This window comes from Scyliorhinus canicula, unplaced genomic scaffold (genome assembly GCF_902713615.1).
Source record: "Scyliorhinus canicula unplaced genomic scaffold, sScyCan1.1, whole genome shotgun sequence".
Lineage (NCBI taxonomy): Eukaryota > Metazoa > Chordata > Chondrichthyes > Carcharhiniformes > Scyliorhinidae > Scyliorhinus > Scyliorhinus canicula.
In genome coordinates, this window is record NW_024055820.1 from 341,517 (window position 1) to 360,562 (window position 19,046).

Consider the following 19,046-nt stretch of genomic DNA (forward strand, 5'->3'; position numbering starts at 1 on the left):
TAGTTTTTATTGTCCAAGTCTCTCACTGTTACTGTCTCAGTGTTCGTCTCTCTCTGGAATGTTCCAGAGTCATCAATCATTTCACCAGCATTAATCCTCGGGCCTTTTGATATATTTGTACAGGTGTCCAGTCGGATGTTGTGTTGACTCAGCCGGAGGCAGAGACCGGGCGTCCCGGAGGCTCCCTGACACTGACCTGTAAAACCAGCGGGTTCAATCTCGGCAGCTTCAGCATGTACTGGTTCCGGCAGGTTCCCGGACAGGGGCTGGAGTGGCTGCTTTACTACTATACTTCATCCAGCAACGGCTACGCCCGAGCCATTAAAGATCGATTCACTGCGTCCAAAGACACTTCGAACAACATCTTCTCTTTGGCCATGACGAACCTGAAGATCGAAGACACCGCCATCTATTACTGTGCAAGAGACCACAGCGAGAGGACCCAGGGCTGGACCCGCACAAGAACAGCTCGAGAGGGAATTCAGCAACTTGCAGCTTAACCTGAAGGTCAGCACTTGATTCAAATGTAATATTGATGTCAGTGATCAGAGTCATTGCACAAGCTGCTTCTTACATAACTAACGCAGAGAAAATTAAACAGTAAAACCGAACAAACCAATCGATCTAATAGGATGAGCTTGTGTCTGTTTATATTTACTGTTCACAGTTTCAGCAAATACAGACTTGCATATAATCATCGTTTTATTATTTCTGATACTTGGGGAAATCTATGTACATTGGATTTGATAAACTGCTGTATAAATTGTAAATTAGATCAGAAGTAAACGTGTATTTGAAGTGAATATTGAGCGGCAGGACTGAACAGAGAGTGAGTGCAGTTTTTGTGCGGGTGTCTGTCACTGTGACTACAGTGGGTCACAGTGCTGTGCACAGCGACATCTTCATACACAAACCTCAGTGATAGAGTTTGTTCAGATTGGTGATCAGCGCCACAACAGGATTGTCAATGTCAATGAGTTTTAAATAAAACAACGTTTGGAAGTAATATTAGTTTGCAAAGAGGTATAAAAATCTCCACTTTGTCACTGTTGACCGACTCCTAAATCTGCCCAGAGGGTTTAAAAGTGTTCCCATCCTCTTTATAAATGGAATGACCCGGACGAGCTGAAATAACTCACCCATTCGCCCTTGGAAGAGACAGAGTTCGTTTTTTGAGTGAACAGTGAAATTAAATCTCTGTATTTTACAGTTAACAGTCTGCCGCAGTATTTGACACGCTGTGTCTCAATGTGATACTTGGCGCAGCACAGCAGTTACTGTCAATACAAAAAGCCTCTCAGCACTAATTCACTGAGGCTGGCTCAGTGCTGGCGTTTATAATCCAACTTTATTCACAGTGAAGCATTATTTGATTCCAGCACTGACAAAATAATACGAATTAATGTGGAAAATTGGGGGTCGTTATTTAGTCACTGTTCGTGTTTTCAATAACATTTCCATGTCTGTGAAATGTAAAACATTCGGTCATTTATGAAGAGAGAACGGTATCCACAAATATTAATATAATTTCCTGAAAATTAATCGTGAATTTTCTTTGCCGTTGGTTTGTGAATATTTAAAATAATGGTGGATTTCTGTCTATTTTATGCAGGTGCAGTTATTGTATGGAGCAGCCCAGGGAATGTGACACTGTGACTACTTCGACTACTGGGGACAGGGGACCATGGTGACGGTGACTGCAGATAAGAACCATTCCGTCATTTACCAACTGTTTTACTTGAGTGTTTGTTTTATATTTTTCTGCATTTTTAAAATCCATTCGTTCACTGAAATGTGTTTTGGTGGATCATGTATTGAGATGTTGTTGCAATGTTTCATTTGATTCTGCTGAAAGGGGGATATAGAATCCCGCGTTTTCTTGACAGAAGGATGCTGCTGAGGGATTCAGTCCCTGTTTGCTGTGATTTGATGTTTATTTGCTGAGGATACTGTGTTGCTGGGTTACTTTAAATACAAAATGTCTGTTTTTACCCCATGTTTAATCTCGGTTCTATCTAATGTCTGCAGCTTGTACCGTCTTCCGCACAAGTGTTTGATATCGAACCCAACATTGACAAAATGTGCTAAAGTTTCTGTACTATCTTATTGAACATGTTCTGCTTACTGAAAGTGCTGATGATTTATTCAAGTTTTCTGTTTAGTTTACCTGTTCATTCATTTGATGAAATGAGGGTTTGGTGCATTCTAAATTGAGATGTTCTTGCAATGTTACATTTGGTTCTGTTGGAAGTGTTTGTAGAATTGAGCTGCTTCTCCGTGATGTTTCATTCCTTCAGTGATGTGATTTGGTGTTTTCCTGCTGAGGAATGTTTTTGGGTGACTTTGTGTAGGAAAGTTTGTGAAACGGTTTGGCGTGTCTGTATTGTTTCAACTCGGTGACACTGAGCGGTTACACGTTTTGTGATTGAATGCAAAGAGTCTACGTGTTTGAAACTGCTTGTCGCACGATTGTAGGCAGAGAACAGGGAGGCTGTTAGTGCATCGTGAAAAAGCGAAAATTGCAGATTAAACTAAGCCACGTTTTACGACAATCCTTTCCGAGCACAGGTTGGTGCTGCAATCAGTTTGCCGTTTGTGCAAAGTTTAATCTCGGTGGCATCTGATGGTTGCAGCTTTTACCATCGACTGCAAACATTAAAAGCATTTAAATATGTTTGAAAATTGACTCAATATGAAAAAATGTGGTAACGTTTCAATATTTATTTGTATAAATATTCCAGCTCCTCGCAATGCTATTGCTGTTATTCCACATTTCTGTTTAGTTAAATAATTCATACATTTGGCGATGAGCTGGTTTGCTGGATATTGATAACTTCTTGCAATGTTAATTTTGATCCTGTTCGATGTAGAGTTGAGTTGCTTCTCCATAAACGGGTTTCATTGATGTGATTTAGTGTTTTGTTCTGCTGAGGAGACTGTGTATCTGGGTGACTTTAAATGATTCAGATCTGTCAAACGGTTCAGCTTTTCTGCATTGTTTCTGCATTGTTTAAACTCGGTGACACTGAGCGGTTACACATTTTCTGGTTGAATGCAAACAGTCTCGGCGTTTGAAAATGCTTGAAGGGCGATTGTCAGGAGAAAACAGCCAGTTTTAAGAAAAGAATCTAATAACGATATGTTGTTGCATTTTGTAATTTTAACTGATGCTTCTAGATTAAACGAAATAATGACGGAAACGCCCATGCAGATCATAGTAACATTTATATCATTCAAACCATTGCAATACGGTGATACAACTCCATATTAACCAAAGGTTATTTCATATTAATATAATTCATCATTAATCACCTTTCACAATCATGCTATGTTCTGCACGAGGTTGACATGACCGGACAGGTTTCTTGGCTGGAAATACTTTGTAGTTCCAGTTATTCTATTATTTCTGTGCCGCTGCAACCATATTATACCTTCACTGTAATTTGTAGTTCGATAGCGAGGGAATTATCACTAATCTAACCTGAAACAGGTTTCTGAGATGTGGAAGTTGCTGCCAATCAAGGAATTGTTCCCATGATTTTATTTGTATTGTAGGAAAGTTCAGATTGCACATGGCAAGAGATTGAAAAGTAAAGGCTTGAATGTCAAACCGATTTATTTATTTATTTGCAAAAGGTTAACAGTACATTTGCATTTTATAATGACATCCTGTCTCCCACGGCTGTGCTCTACACACGATAGAATTATAGGAAGAACAGATGATAGGAAAGAAAGAATGATTATATCTTAGCTTTAGGCTTAAATTTTATTAAATGCTAAATTCAACAACAAATTCTCCACTCCACTTGCTCATAATGGGTGCGTTTTGCAAATGATTTGAACAAACTCAGCTGTTCTCTTGTTATATTCATTACTTTCTGAGAATAGTTGGAGGTTATGATTTATCAATGTGTTCAGAACGGCGCATATTTTACACGTTTGTAGGTCGAATAGAGCAATTGGAGTGAAATAAATGTGAATAGAGTCAGTTAAATGTAAAGATGTTTCCATCGAGTAATTTGGAGTTTACTGTTCAATATTGTTTGATTGTCAGGTTGTTTTAATTAAACCCCAATTATTTCATAAAGCTCTGGGTAAAAACAAATTGGGGATTATTGAATGCTCTTTTTATTATATTTATTATTATAGTACAGATAATCCAATAAAGAATTAGCTGACAATTAACAATAACTTACAATACAATATCAGTGAGAATTAATTCAGCATAAATGATCTCCTACAATTGAGTTGTATCCTGGCGTGCAATATCTCAAATGTTTTAGAGAATTTTAATAATATCTGAAATTAATTTAGGAAACCATACATTTCTTTATACTGCTGTGTGCAGCTAAATTCTTTTTCTGATTACATTCTTTTGCCCTGATTCTTTTTCTGATTATATTTAGTTGTGTTTTTAGATCACATCAGTGGGTAATGTGAATATTTCCTGGTTTGTTTAATTATTGCCCTGTCACTGAGTCTCTGTTCCGTCATTAATCTACCCTGAATCTGTAATATTTAATTTGCTCATTTTCAGCAAAACTACTTTTTGCCCAATTATCGAGTTTTGAGACAGACAGAGAGAAATAGTTAAAAACCGAATGCAGTTTTGAAATTAATCATATCAGTTTAATTTCAAATAAATCACTGAATTATTGTTGTCGGAAGTTGACCATTGATAAATTAGAATCAAACAGTTTCATGAAATTGACAGATTGAACAGATCTATCTGCTGGAACTCGATTGTTGTCATGTGTGTCTGTTCAGTTTCTGTGCGCGCGGTCACTGTGCTGGGACCAGGAATCTTCCTGACTGGTTGTAAATCTTCTGCTTCATTTTCCAGTATTTCAGGGAGTGGAATTTGATCAAGTCCTTCAATAAAACTTGTATATGTGTGAAATGTGGAAATTATACTTGATGTTTGACTAGGCGACTCAGAAAGGAGATTCCAACCCCAGATTGTGACAGTCAGAAATAATTCAGCAACGCCAGACAGGCTGGAAAAGGAGATTTGGTTGATTTTTAAGCAGTGATATATCGGTCTTGGGAATTTTCGATTCGGCAATGCAGAGAGTGATTTATTGGGTTACGTTCCGTGCTATGGCAGTCATTGATCTATTTAATGGGTCAGTGCAGCGGATAAATCCTTTTGCATTTTATTTTTAATCCTATCCTAGGATTCTGGAGGCGCTGGCAAGGCCAGATTTTATTATATATGCCTAAGGGTTCTTGGGAAAGTTTTGATGCGAAGCATCCTTGAATAGCTGCAGTCCATGTGGCGGAGGTATATCTGCAATATTGCTAGGGACGGAGGTCCAGAATTTTGACTCGGCGACAGTGAAGGATTGGCGGTGTGTTCCCAAATCAGGATGGTGAGTGTCCTGGAGGGGAACTTGCAGGTTTTGGTGCACCCATACATCATCACAAACACATACATACTCTCGCTCTCTTACACACATTCTCTCTCATCCTCACACAAACTCATTCTCTCACACACATAATCACAATACTTCTTTCAAACATACACACTGTGCCTCACACGCAATCACACACTCACAATCTCACTCACACACTGTGATGATCTGTCACTCACACGCTCTCTCACTCACACACGCTCTATCTCACACGCGCTCTCTTTCACCAAATCCCTGACACACCTTGTCTCACTCTCACACCCACTCTCAAACACACAGACCGTCTCTCTCCCTCACATACATGCATAATCACTCTTCAAACGTAGCATTTTTTCTTTCAGGCTCTCTCTTACACACATTCCCTCTTATATACACACACAATATCTCAGACGCACACAAACTCGCCAACACATTATTACTCTCTCACTCTCCCGCTCTCAGGCACTGTCACAAGTGCACCCGGGCACACGCCCTCTCTCTCTCTCATGGACACTGTCTCATTCTCTCTCTGACACACAATCTATTTCTCTCTTTCAGGCATGCAGTATCTCATACTCTCTCACATTCTCTCTCGGACATACGTACTCTCTCTCATACGCACATTTTTTCTCTCACACACTCCCTCTCGATCACAGACACACTATCTCAGACACACAGTTATCTCTCCCACACACAGTGTCATATCCATAATCGCTCTTCAAACAGAAACATTCCTTCTTTCACACACACAATCTCAAACATACTATCTCTCTCCCTTTCTCTCACACACACTTCCACAGACACACATACGCACCCTGTCACACACATACATTCTGTCACCTGCTCTCTCTCCCATGCACAGTGTCACGTGTCTCTCTCACACAATCTCTCTTTCGCACATGCACACTCATAAACAAAGACACAAATACTCACACAAGCACGTATTTCTCTCACACACAAACACTGGTACATACATATCTCGTAAACACACTTTCTTTCACTCAAACACAGACATGTTGTGTGGCACACTCTCACACGTTCTCTCATAAACACACAAACTCGTCCGCACAATCTGTCCTTCTCTGACACACCGTCTCTCCCTCACACAGACACAAACACTCGCACACAAACAGCATCTCGCAAACACACACATTCTCTCACTCAAACACACACATGTTCTTTGGCACACTCTCACACACAAACGCGCCCCCACATTCTGTCTCTCTCTGACACACGTGGTCTCTCTCACTGTCTTCGGTACACATTCACATGCTCTCTAATCTCACACACTCAATCATACACACACTATCTCGAACTCACGCACACAATCTGCCATGTACACACACTCTCACACACATTGCCTCTCTCACTCACAAAATCTCACACACACATCCCCTCACACACACTCACACAGAAACTCTCCCTTGCAGATTATTGTATTCTCCCTCTGACACCTATCTCACGTACATACACGTACTCTGTCTGTCTCTCTCACACACACAGGAACACACACATATATTCACACACACTTACACTCAGACGCGCAACACAGCAACACACACACGCAAGGAAACACACACACACACTCAAGAGCACACATACACTCATCACACACACACAGCAGCACACAAACAGGAACAGACACACACGCTCACAGACAAACATGATCACCGAGGAACACGTACACAGGGATACAGAGGGACACTCACACACACAGAGGAACAGACACACGCTCACACACACACAGACACATGAATACCTGGGAACACGCACACAAGGATACACACACACAAGAACACACAGACAGCTGAGTGTGACTGTTCGTGACATCAAGGCAACATTTGAACCAGTGTTGCATTAAGGACCCCGAGCAAAACTGGAGTCAATGGGAATCGGGGAGAAATTCCCCGCTGATTTGAGTCATACCGAGCGGAAGATGGTTTTGGTTTCTGGAGGTCAATCATCTCAGTTCCAGGACATCACTGCAGGGGTTCCTCAGTATCGGCCCCGCCATCTTTAGCTGCTTCAGCAATGACCTTCCAAAAGTCAGAAGTGGGGATTTTGGCTGATCATTGAATGATGTTCAGCACCATTCACGACTCCACAGTTACTGAAGCAGTCCATTGCTAAATGCAGCAAGATCTGGACTATATTCAGGCTTGGGCTGATAAGGGGAAAGGAACATTCGCATCAGACAAGTACACGCAATGGACATCTCAAACAAGTGAAGATCGAACGATCACCCCAATGCCATTCAATGGAATTACCATCGCTGAATCTCCTGCTGACCATTGACCAGAAACTGAACTGGACTCGCCATATATACTGTGTGGCTGTGACAACAGGTCAGAGACTCGGAATTCTGCAACAAAAACACCTCCTGACGCCCCAAAGCCTGTCCACCATCTGCAACACCAGGTTAAAGTCCAACAGGTTTGTTTAGAATCCCTAGCTTTCGGAGCGCAGCTCCTTCATCAGGTGAGTCACCTGAGTGAGACTTCTTACTGTGCTCACCCCAGTCCAACGCCGGCAGCTCCATATCACGTCCACCATCTGCAAGGCACATTCAGGAGTGTGATGGAATGCTGTCCACTTGTCTGAATGAATACAGCTCCAACGACACTCAAAAACTGAACATCATCCAGGACAAAGTAGCCCGTGATTGGCACACCATCGACAACCACTCCCTCCCCCCACCACTGAGGAACACTGGCAGCAGTGTGTAACACCTACAACATGCTCTGCAGGAACTCGTCATGGCTCCTTCGACAGCATCTTCAAAACTCACAACAGCTACCATCTGCACAAGGACAGCAGACACATGGGAACATCACCAACTGGAAGTTCTCCATCAAGCCTCTCACCATCGTGATATCATCAAAATATCACATTGTTCCTTCACTGTCCATGATTCAAAATTCTGGAGCTGCCTCCCAAACACCACATAGACTGCAGTGGTTGAAGAATGAAGCTCACCGCCATCATCTCAATGGCACTGAGGGATGGGAAATAAATGCTGGCCCAGCCAGAGACTCCTACAGCACAAAAATGAAGAAAACACTCTGACACAATATGACAACAATTTTACGGCCTGAAATTGCCATTTGTAAAATGAAAATCTCAAGTTGCAGGAATGTTCATTGTTGAAGTTCCGAATTGTTTTGCACAAAATGAAATTACATCGGCATTAAAGCAGCTGCCCAGTGATCTACACTGCTGTCTGACTGTACACAGCCGGTGTTACTGAAAGTATTAAAGCAGCTGCCCAGTGATCTACACTGCTGTCTGACTGTACACAGCCGGTGTTACTGAAAGTATTAAAGCAGCTGCCCAGTGATCTACACTGCTGTCTGACTGCACACAGCCGGTGTTACAGAAAGCTGATCAATGTGGAGAATCAGGACAGGATGGATGGAGAGGAAGAGGAGGAGGTGGGGGTGGTGGAGACAAATGGAAGAGCCCCCAGCTCGACTGTGGACAACAGTCAACAGGAAGCTGAGCCTGAGCGGAACCTCATCCAGAGGAACATCGTCCTAATGGGCTGGGAGCACCTGGGAAGGACCATCGCGGTCACTCACTCATCCACGCTCATTCGCCCTCACTCACCAGTCTTCACTCACTCAGAATCACTCATTCACCCTCATTCATCTATCCTCAATGATACATCTTTCCTTAACAACCCTCACACCCACCCTCACACCCACAATCACACCCACCCTCACTCACTTACCCTCACTCACCCACCCACCCTGACACACTCTCACTCACCCACACTCCCTGACACACTCTCACTCACCCCCCCCCCCGACAGACACTCACTCACCCACCCTCCCTGACACACTCACTCGCCCTCCCTAACACACTCTCACTCACCCACCCTCCCTGACACACTGTCACTCACCCACCCTCCCTAACACACTCTGACTCACCCACTCTCGGTGATACACTCACCCACCCTCCCTGACACACTCTGACTCACCCACTCTCGGTGATACACTCACCCACCCTCCCTGGCACACACTCACTCACCCTCCCTGACACACTCTCACTCAACCACCCTCCCTGACACACTCTCACTCACCCACCCTCACTGACACACTTTCACTCACCCACACTCCCTGACACACACTCACTCACCCACCCTCCCTGACACACAGACACTCAGCCACCCTCCCTGACACTCTCATTCACCCACCCTCCCTGACACACTCTCACACACCCACCCTCCCTGACACACTCACTCACCCACCCTCCCTGACACACACTCACCCACCCACCCTGACACACCTCCCTGATCCACTCTCACTCATGCACCCTCACTCACCCACCCTACCTGACACACACACACTCACCCACCCTCCCTGTCACACTCTCACTCATCCGCCCTTCCTGACACACACTCACTCACCCTCCCTCTCTGACGCACACACACCCCCACCCTCCCTGACACACTCTCACTCACCCACCCTCCCTGACACACACTCACCCCCACACTCCCTGACAGACACTCATTCACCCACCCTCCCTGACACATTTTCACTCACCCACCCTCCCTGATACTCTCTCACTCACTTACCCTCACTGACACACTCTCACTCACCCACCCTTCCTGACACACACAGACTCACCCACCCTCCCTCACTCACTCTCTCACCCACCCTACCTGACACACTCTCACTCACCTACCCAGACACACTCACCCAGCGTCCCTGACGCACTCTCTCTCACCCACCATCCCTGACACACACAGACTCATCCACCCTCCCTCACTCACTCTCTCACCCACCCTCCCTGACACACTCTCACTCACCCACCCAGACACACTCACCCAGCCTCCCTGACGCACTCTCACTCACCCACCCTCCCTGACACACTCTCACTCACCCACTCTCCCTCACTCACTCGCTCACCCACCCTCCCTCACTCACTCGCTCACCCACCCTCCCTGACACACTCTCATTCACCCACCCACCCTGACACACTCACCCAGCCTCCCTGACACACTCTCACTCACCCACCCACCCTGACAAACTCTCTCACCCACCCTCCCTGACACACTCTCACTCACCCACCCTCCCTGCCACACACTCACTGACCCACATTCCCTGACACACACTCACCACCCCCCCCCATCCTCCCTGACAGACACTCACTCACACACCCTCCCCGACACACTTTCAATCACTCACCCTCCCTGACACACAGTCACTCACACACCCTCCCTGACACACTTTCCCTCACCCACTCTACTGACACACTCTCACACACCCCCCGTGACACCCTCTCACACACCCACCCCATCCCTGACACACACACTCTCACCCACCCTCCCTGAAACTCTCACACACCCACCCTACCTGACAAACTCTCACTCACCCACCCTCCCTGACACACTCTCACTCATCCACCCTCCCTGACACACACTCACCCCACCCCACCCTCCCTAACACACTCTCACTTACCCACCCCCTGACATACTTTCACTCACCCACTCTCCCGACACACTCTCACACCCACGTGACACACTCTCACACACCCACCCCCTCAATGACACACACACTCTCTCCCACCCTCCCTGACACACTCTCACTCACCCACCCTCCCTGACACACTCTCACACGCCCACCCAGCCTGACACGCTTTCACTCACCCACACTCCCTGACACACACACTCACCCACCCTCCCTGACACACACACTCTGACCCACCCTCCCTGACACACTCTCACTCACCCACCCTCCCTGACACACTCTCACTCACCCACCCTCCCTGACACATTCTCACTCACCCACCCTCCCTGGCACACTCTCACTCGCCCACCCTCCCTGACACACACACTCACCCACCCTCCCTGGCACACTCTCACTCGCCCACCCTCCCTGACACACACACACTCACCCACCCTCCCTGGCACACTCTCACTCTCCCATCCTCCCTGACACACACACTCTGACCCACCCTCCCTGACACACTCTCACACACCCACCCTCTCTGACACACTCTCACTCACCCACCCTCCCTGACACACACACACTCACCCACCCTCCCTGGCACACTCTCACTCCCCCACCCTCCCTGACACACTTTCACTCACCCACCATCCCTGACACACACTCACTGACCCACCCTCCCTGACACACTCACTAACCCATCCTCCCTGACAGACCCTAACTCACCCACCCTCCCTGACACACTCACTGACCCTCCCTCCCTGACACACACTCACTCACCCACCCTCCCTGACACACTCTCACCCATCCACCCTGACACACTTTCACTCACACACCCTCCCTGACACACTCTCACTCACCCACAAACCCTGACACAATTTCACTCCCTCACCCTCACACACACAGTCACCCATCCTCATTCACCACCACTCGCCCTGATTGACTCACCCTTTCAGGCCCAACCTAACTCGTTCACCCTCACTCACACACTCTCACCCACTCATCCTCAAACCAACGCCCATCCTGATTCATCCTCACCCACTCTCCTTCAGGCTCTCACCCTCACTCAGTCACCCCCCCCCCCACACTCACTCCCCCACCCTCACTCACACACCCTCACTCCCCCACCCTCACACACCCACCCTCACGCACGCTTATTCACTCACCCACACTCACACACCCACCCTCACGCACCCTCAATCAGTAACCCACCCTCACTGACACATTCACTCTCCCCCTCACTCAAATACCACCACCCACCCTAACTCCCCCACACTCACTCACCCTCCAATCCACCATCGCTCTCGAATCCCCCTCACACATCCACCCTGACTCATTTATACTCACTCACCCAGCCTCACTCATTCACCCTCACAAAGACTCGCACCTACCCTCTTTCACACACCTTCACTCACAGATCCTTACCCTTCCTCACTCATACACCCTCACTCATTCACATTCCCTCATACACCCTTATTGAGACACCCTCACCAGACGCACCCACCCTCTGTCACCCACTACCACTCACCCCCACTCACCCACCCATCCTCACACACCCTCATTTACCCACACCCATCCCCTCACTCACCCTCACTCACTCAACCACCATCACACACCCACCCTCGCGCACCACCCACACTCATTCTCTGCCACTCACACATCCTCACTCACCTTCGCACACCCACTAATTCTCAATGACTCACCTCACTCACTGAGCCACACTTACATCCTCACTGACCCGCACTCACTCATACATCCTCCCTCAACCATCCTCACTCAATCACCCTCACTCGACCACGGTCACTGACTCCCCCTCATTCATTCACCCACTACATTCACTCACCAGCAGTTGACCCCCGACTCACCCAAGCTCACTCACTCACCGACCCCCTGACTCACCCACCCTCGCTCACTCCTGTTCATTGACTCTAACTACACAACCTCATTCACCCAGCGGCACTCATTCCTGCGTCTCACTCACTCTCCCTCACCCATCTTGGCTCATTCGTGCTCGGTGACACAGCCTCACCCATTTACCCTCACTCAGTCATTCACTCTGATCTGCCACTCATCAACACTAATACATCCTCAATCAGCCAACTCACTCACCCGCACTCACTCTCCTACCCTCACTCAGTTACTCACTCATCCACACTCACTCTCCTACCGTCACTCAGTTACTCACTCATGCACACTCACACTCGTACCCTCACTCAGTTACTTACAGACACACACTCACTCTCCTGTCATCACTCAGTTACTCACTCACCCACACTCACTCTCCTACATTCACTCAGTTACCCACTCACACTCACTCTCCTACCCTCACTCAGTTACTCACTCACCCACACTCACTCTCCTACCCTCACTCAGTTACTCACTCACCCACACTCACTCTCCTATCCTCACTCAGTTACTCACTCACCCGCACTCACTCTCCTACCCTCACTCAGTTACTCACTCACCCACACTCATTCCCCTACCCTCACTCAGTTACTCACTCACCCGCACTCACTCGCCTACCCTAACTCACTTACTCACTCATCCCCACTCACCCTCCTACACTCACTCAGTTACTCACACACACACTCACTCTCCTACCCTCACTCAGTTACTCACTCATCCTCTCTCTCTGATGCTCAGGAAATGGGCAAGGGAGCGTCTGCAACGGGGGAGGAATAGAGAACTGGAGCGAAACTGATGTCCAGTGGCGCCCGAATGTGGCGGCATGACACGGGATTGCCGGGAGCCAGAGGAAGGAACAGAGAGCCGGGGGAAAGTGCGGAGAGCCGGGGGAAGGGGCAGAGAGCCGGGGGAAGGGGCAGAGAGCCGCGGGAAGGGGCAGAGAGCCGCGGGAAGGGGCAGAGAGCCGCGGGAAGGGGCAGAGAGCCGGGGGAAGGGGCAGAGAGCCGGGGAAGGGTCAGAGAGCCGGGGGAATTAGCCGAGAGCCGGGAGAAGGAGCCGAGAGCCGGGGGGGGGGGGGGGGAGGAGCAGAGAGCCGGGGGAAGGTGCCGAGAGCCGGGGGCAGGAGAAGAGAGCCGGAGGAAGGAGCAGAGAGCCAGGGGAAGGCGCAGAGAGCCGGGGGAAGGGGCAGAGAGCCGGGGGAAGGGGCAGAGAGCCGGGGGAAGGGGCAGAGAGCCGGGGGAAGGGGCAGAGAGCCGGGGGAAGGAGCAGGGAGCCGGGGGAAGGGGAGAGAGAGCCGGGGGAAGGAGCAGAGAGTCGGGGGAAGGGGCAGGGAGCCGCAGGAAGGAGCAGAGAGCCGGGGGATGGAGCAGAGAGCCGGGGGAAGGGGCAGAGAGCCGGGGGAAGGAGCAGAGAGCCAGGGGAGGGGCAGAGAGCCGGGGGAAAGTGCAGAAAGCCGGGGGAAGGAGCCGAGAGCCGGGGGAAAGTGCGGAGAGCCGGGGAAGGAGCCGAGAGACGGCGAAAAGGCAGAGTTGGGAGGAAAGCACAGAGATGCAGGGGCATGGGCAGAGATGCAGGGGAAAGGGCAGGGATGAAGGGAAAGGGCAGAGATGCAGGGGAATGGGCAGAGATGCAGTGGAAAGGGCAGAGATGCAGGGGAAAGGGCAGAGCTGCAGGGGAATGGCCAGAGATGCAGGGGAAAGGGCAGAGATGCAGGGGAATGGGCAGAGATGCAGTGAAATGGGCAGAGATGCAGGGGAATGGGCGGAGATGCAGGGGAAAGGGCAGAGATGCAGGGGAATGGGCAGAGATGCAGGGGAATGGGCAGAGATGCAGGGGAATGGGCAGAGATGCAGGGGAAAGGGCAGAGATGCAGAGGAAAGGGCAGAGATGAAGGGGAATGGGCAGAGATGCAGCGGAACACACAGAGAGCTGTAGAAAAGGACAGGGAGCTGGAAGGAAGTGGAGGGAGCAAGGGAAAGGTGCAGAGAGCCGGGGGGCAAGTGGGAGTGCAGGAGTCGGGAGAAGTGCAGGGAGCCGGGGGAAGGCGCCAAGAGCCGGGGAAGCAGCAGAGAGCCGGGGGAAGGGACAGAGAGCCGGGGGAGGAGCAGAGAGCCTGGGGAAGGCGCAGAGAGCCGGGGGGAGGCGCATAGAGCCGGGGGAAGGGGCAGAGAGCCGGGGGAAGGGGCAGAGAGCCGGGGGAAGGAGCAGAGAGCCGGGGGAGGAGCAGAGAGCCGGGGAAAGGAGCAGAGAGCCGGGGGAAGGAACAGAGAGCCTGGGGAAGGCGCAGAGAGCCGGGGGGAGGCGCAGAGAGCCGGGGGGAGGGGCAGAGAGCCGGGGGAAGGGGCAGAGAGTTGGCGCAAGTGCAGAGAGCCGGACGAAAGTCCATAGAGTGGGCGATAAGCCATAAGAATCGGGGTAAAGCGCACAGTGCTGGCGAAATGTTCAAAAAGCCCGGGGAAAGTGCCAGGAACCGGGAAAAGTCGAAAGAACTGGGGAAAGTGCAGCGCACATGGGCAAAGAGCCGTTGAAAAGAGCAGAGAGCTAAACGATAGTGAAGGGACAAGGAGGAAGGTGCAGCAATCCAGCGGGAACCGCAGAGAGATGGGGGACGCACAGGGAGCGCGGGGCGGGGGGTGGGGGGATCGCAGACAGCCCGGTCTCAGTGACAGGCGGAATGTGGGGTTAACACCACAATCAGCGCAGCCGGGATCTTATTGAATGGGGGAGGAGACTCCACGGATTGAATGGCCTCCTCCTGCTGTCAATGTGCATGGTCCTAAAATTAGTGAATGTTGCAATTACTCAAATGTAGAGTTTTATTGTAATTATATAAAGATGCATTCAGAAGGTGTTTTTGAAGCAAAGCCACTATTCTCTGGTTTGGGGAGTGGGGGTAGTGAGGTGGAGAGAGGAGGGGGCATCAGTCAGTTTGAACAAAGGGAATTTCCCAAAACTGCAAAGATACAAATGAAGAGACAACTTTTGTAAGACAAATTGATTGTGACGTACACAGCTCAATTAGCTGGATTATGACCTACACAGCTCAGTTAGCTGGATTGTGACGTACACAGATCAGTTCGCTGGATTGTGAAGTACCCAGCTCAGTTAGCTGGATTGTGACGTACACAGCTCAGTCAGTTGGTTTGTGACGTACACAGCTCAGTCAGTTGGTTTGTGACGTACACAGCTCAGTCAGTTGGTTTGTGACGTACACAGCTCAGTTAGCTGGTTTGTGACGTACACAGCTCAGTCAGTTGGTTTGTGACGTACACAGCTCAGTTAGCTGGATTGTGACGTACACAGCTCAGTTAGCTGGATTGTGACGTACACAGCTCAGTTAGCTGGATTGTGACGTACACAGCTCAGTCAGCTGGATTGTGACGTACACAGCTCAGTTTGCTGGATTGTGACGTACACAGCTCAGTTAGCTGGATTGTGACGTACACAGCTCAGTTTGCTGGATTGTGACGTACACAGCTCAGTTCGCTGGACGGCTGGTTCGTGACGAAGAGCGATCCCAACAGCGTGGGTACGATTGCTGTACCGGCTGAGGTTATTCATGAAGACCCCCATTCTCAACCTTGCTCCTGGCCTGATGTGTGGTAACCCTCAGGTTAAATCACCACAGTCAGCTCTCAAAGGGAAAGAACAGTCTCCGGGACTATGGCCTCATTTGCATTTTATATTACATGGTGGCTGAAATAATGGGGGAAACGCTCTGCTCTTCTCTTTCAATCCAATGAAAGTTACACCATTCAGATTACATCAAAATATGTTTTTTTATAGAGACGGAGAAAGAGGTGAGTTTCTGAAGAAGGGACAAAAAGTAGGTGATTCCGAACGATAGAACTGATAGAAGATTCAATGTGGATGTGCGATTTAATCGGAAATGTTAGGATAAAATCATAGTTCTAGTCAAATTATGAAATGCTTGGTTACTTATAAATCACAAATACCAGAGTCTAACTTGTTGAATGGGCCATTCTCCCCCAGTGACACCGACTCCGCCCACTCTCTACAGTCTGGTCTCCTCCTGTCAGCAACATAACACCGACGGCTCCGTGACCTACGGCTGTTTGGCGATGGACTACTCCCCAGAAATCACCAGCCTCACCTGGAAGAACGATGGGCAGCTGATCACCACTGGAGTTAAGAAATACCCATCAGTAAAAAACAAGAAGGGAACCTACACCCTGAGCAGCCAGTTAACCATCACCGAGTCAGAGGGGGGATGCAGCAACATCAGCTGTGAGGTTCGACACAGCGGCTCAGACAAGAGCATTGGAATGGAATGTAAGTGTTGTGGAACCTGTGAGAAATAGAAAACCTATGATTACCTTATATAGGGTCTTGGATATAACTAATTTGTAATACTCTGCATATTCCTGATCCCTGGAAAATCCAGCTTAGTGTCTATTGACCACAAACATTTTTTTAAGTATATGAACTCATTTTGTTTATCAATTTCTTCTGCAAGAAATATCTCATTGTGTTTCTTGAAGGTCCCAAAATTTATGCTCCAAATGTTCTCCTCACCGTGAGTTCCAGTGAAGAAATCACAAGACAGAAATTTGCAACCATCGTCTGTTCAATTAACGATTTCCAGCCAAATTCAATGACGGTGAAGTGGCTGAAGAGTGGACAAGCCATGGGTTCAGGAATTGTCACCTCTTCCGCCTGTGAAGTGAACGGGAACTTCTCGGCGAGCAGTCGGCTGACAGTCTCCGCTGGGGAATGGTTCAGCAAAGCGGTCTACACCTGCCAGGTCACTCATCAAGAGGTCACCCAAAGTCACAACATCACCGCATCTGGTAAGAGACACAAACAGAGGAAACAATAAATCATCCTGCACTCTGATGTTAATCAAAATCAGGTATTTATTAAAATCAGTACAAAGCACAAAATAACTTCTAATTTACTGCCATGTAGTTTGTGTTTCATTCTGATGTAAGAGCTGCATTAGGATTGGTCACCATTCAGGATTTGATCAGCAGAGAAATAAATGTTTGCCTCTAATTTGAATTCATTTAGTGAGTGAGGTGGCCTTGATATCAGCTTTATCCTGAGACAGCTGATTATATTTGAGAGGCAGTGGGTGTCTGAAACACTTTATTGATAACAGCTCCAAGGTAAAGTGTTGGAAAGTTCATTCAACCGATTTATAAATCAGCCTTCCCTATTTGGTTTCCGAGATAAGGATTGGAATATTTGTATTGGGAATGCTGCAATACTCATTCATTAGAATGCCATTGGGGCTCACTGTATTTCACAATGAGAATCGTTTAAGGTGACAAAACTGGTGTACAGAAGATTAATGGCGATCATTAGAAGTTTCGAAGTTAATTTATTCCCATTTAGAGAGTGAAGGCTGAATCCTGCTGTCCTGATTCTGAAGCTGAAACTTGGGTTGATTTCCACTTTTTTCATTCACAGATCCTTCCGGTTGCACTACCGCCTCAGTAACAATACTGCCACCACCAATAGAACAGGTCTTACTGGACGCGACTGTAACCTTAACCTGCGTCATTTCGAATGCTCCTTATGGAGTCAACGTGTCCTGGAGTGAAGCGAAGAAGCCGCTGAAATCAGAGATTGCCGACCAGCCTGGGGCAGATACTGAGAGCGTGGTCAGCAAATTAAACATCTCGACACAAGCCTGGCTGAGTGGGGCTGTGTTTGACTGTGTGGCGAGCCATCAGGACTTGCCAACTCCTTTAAGAATTTCAATCCACAAAAAAATAGGTGAGCGGCGAAACTGAAGCAATAAGTGAGTCATTGTGTCTATTTCTAGTGTCAGTGCAGCGGTCAGTATTTAGCATTCAGTGTATTTATGGTCCATTCTGATTGGTAATTCCACGACTAAATATTTTGGGCCTGTTGATCTTAAGGGGGAAATTGATACGTAGATGAAGGAACAATGAATTAAAAGCAGTGATATGGGCTTTAGACGGAGCTAGACCAATGACCACAAGACTTAGGAGCAGACGTAGGCTATTCAGCCCAACAACACTGATCCAGCCTTCAATGAGGTCATAACTGATCTGATGTGATGATCTTCAACTCCTCTTTCCCGCCTTCTCCCGCTGTTACCAGACATCTAAACGACCCCCTAACGGACTGACCTCATTAACACTACACCTCTGTATGCTTCACCCGATGCCGGTGTTAAGTAGTTACATTGTGTACCTTATGTTGCCCTGTTATGTATTTTATTTTATTTCCCTTTCTTTTCATGTACTGAATGATCTGTTGAGCTGCTTGCAGAAAAATACTTTTCACTGTACCTCGGTACACGTGA

General features: G+C 48.3%; 1 gene segment (V, D, J or C); it reads left to right on the top strand.

The window, feature by feature from the left end:
- The first annotated feature begins 1,639 nt into the window (after nucleotides 1-1,639).
- Nucleotides 1,640-18,507, top strand: LOC119961132. The segment is given in 4 exon segments: nucleotides 1,640-1,703; nucleotides 16,742-17,041; nucleotides 17,251-17,559; nucleotides 18,182-18,507. Coding segments are annotated over 4 exon segments (954 nt in total).
- The last annotated feature ends 539 nt before the right edge of the window (nucleotides 18,508-19,046 follow it).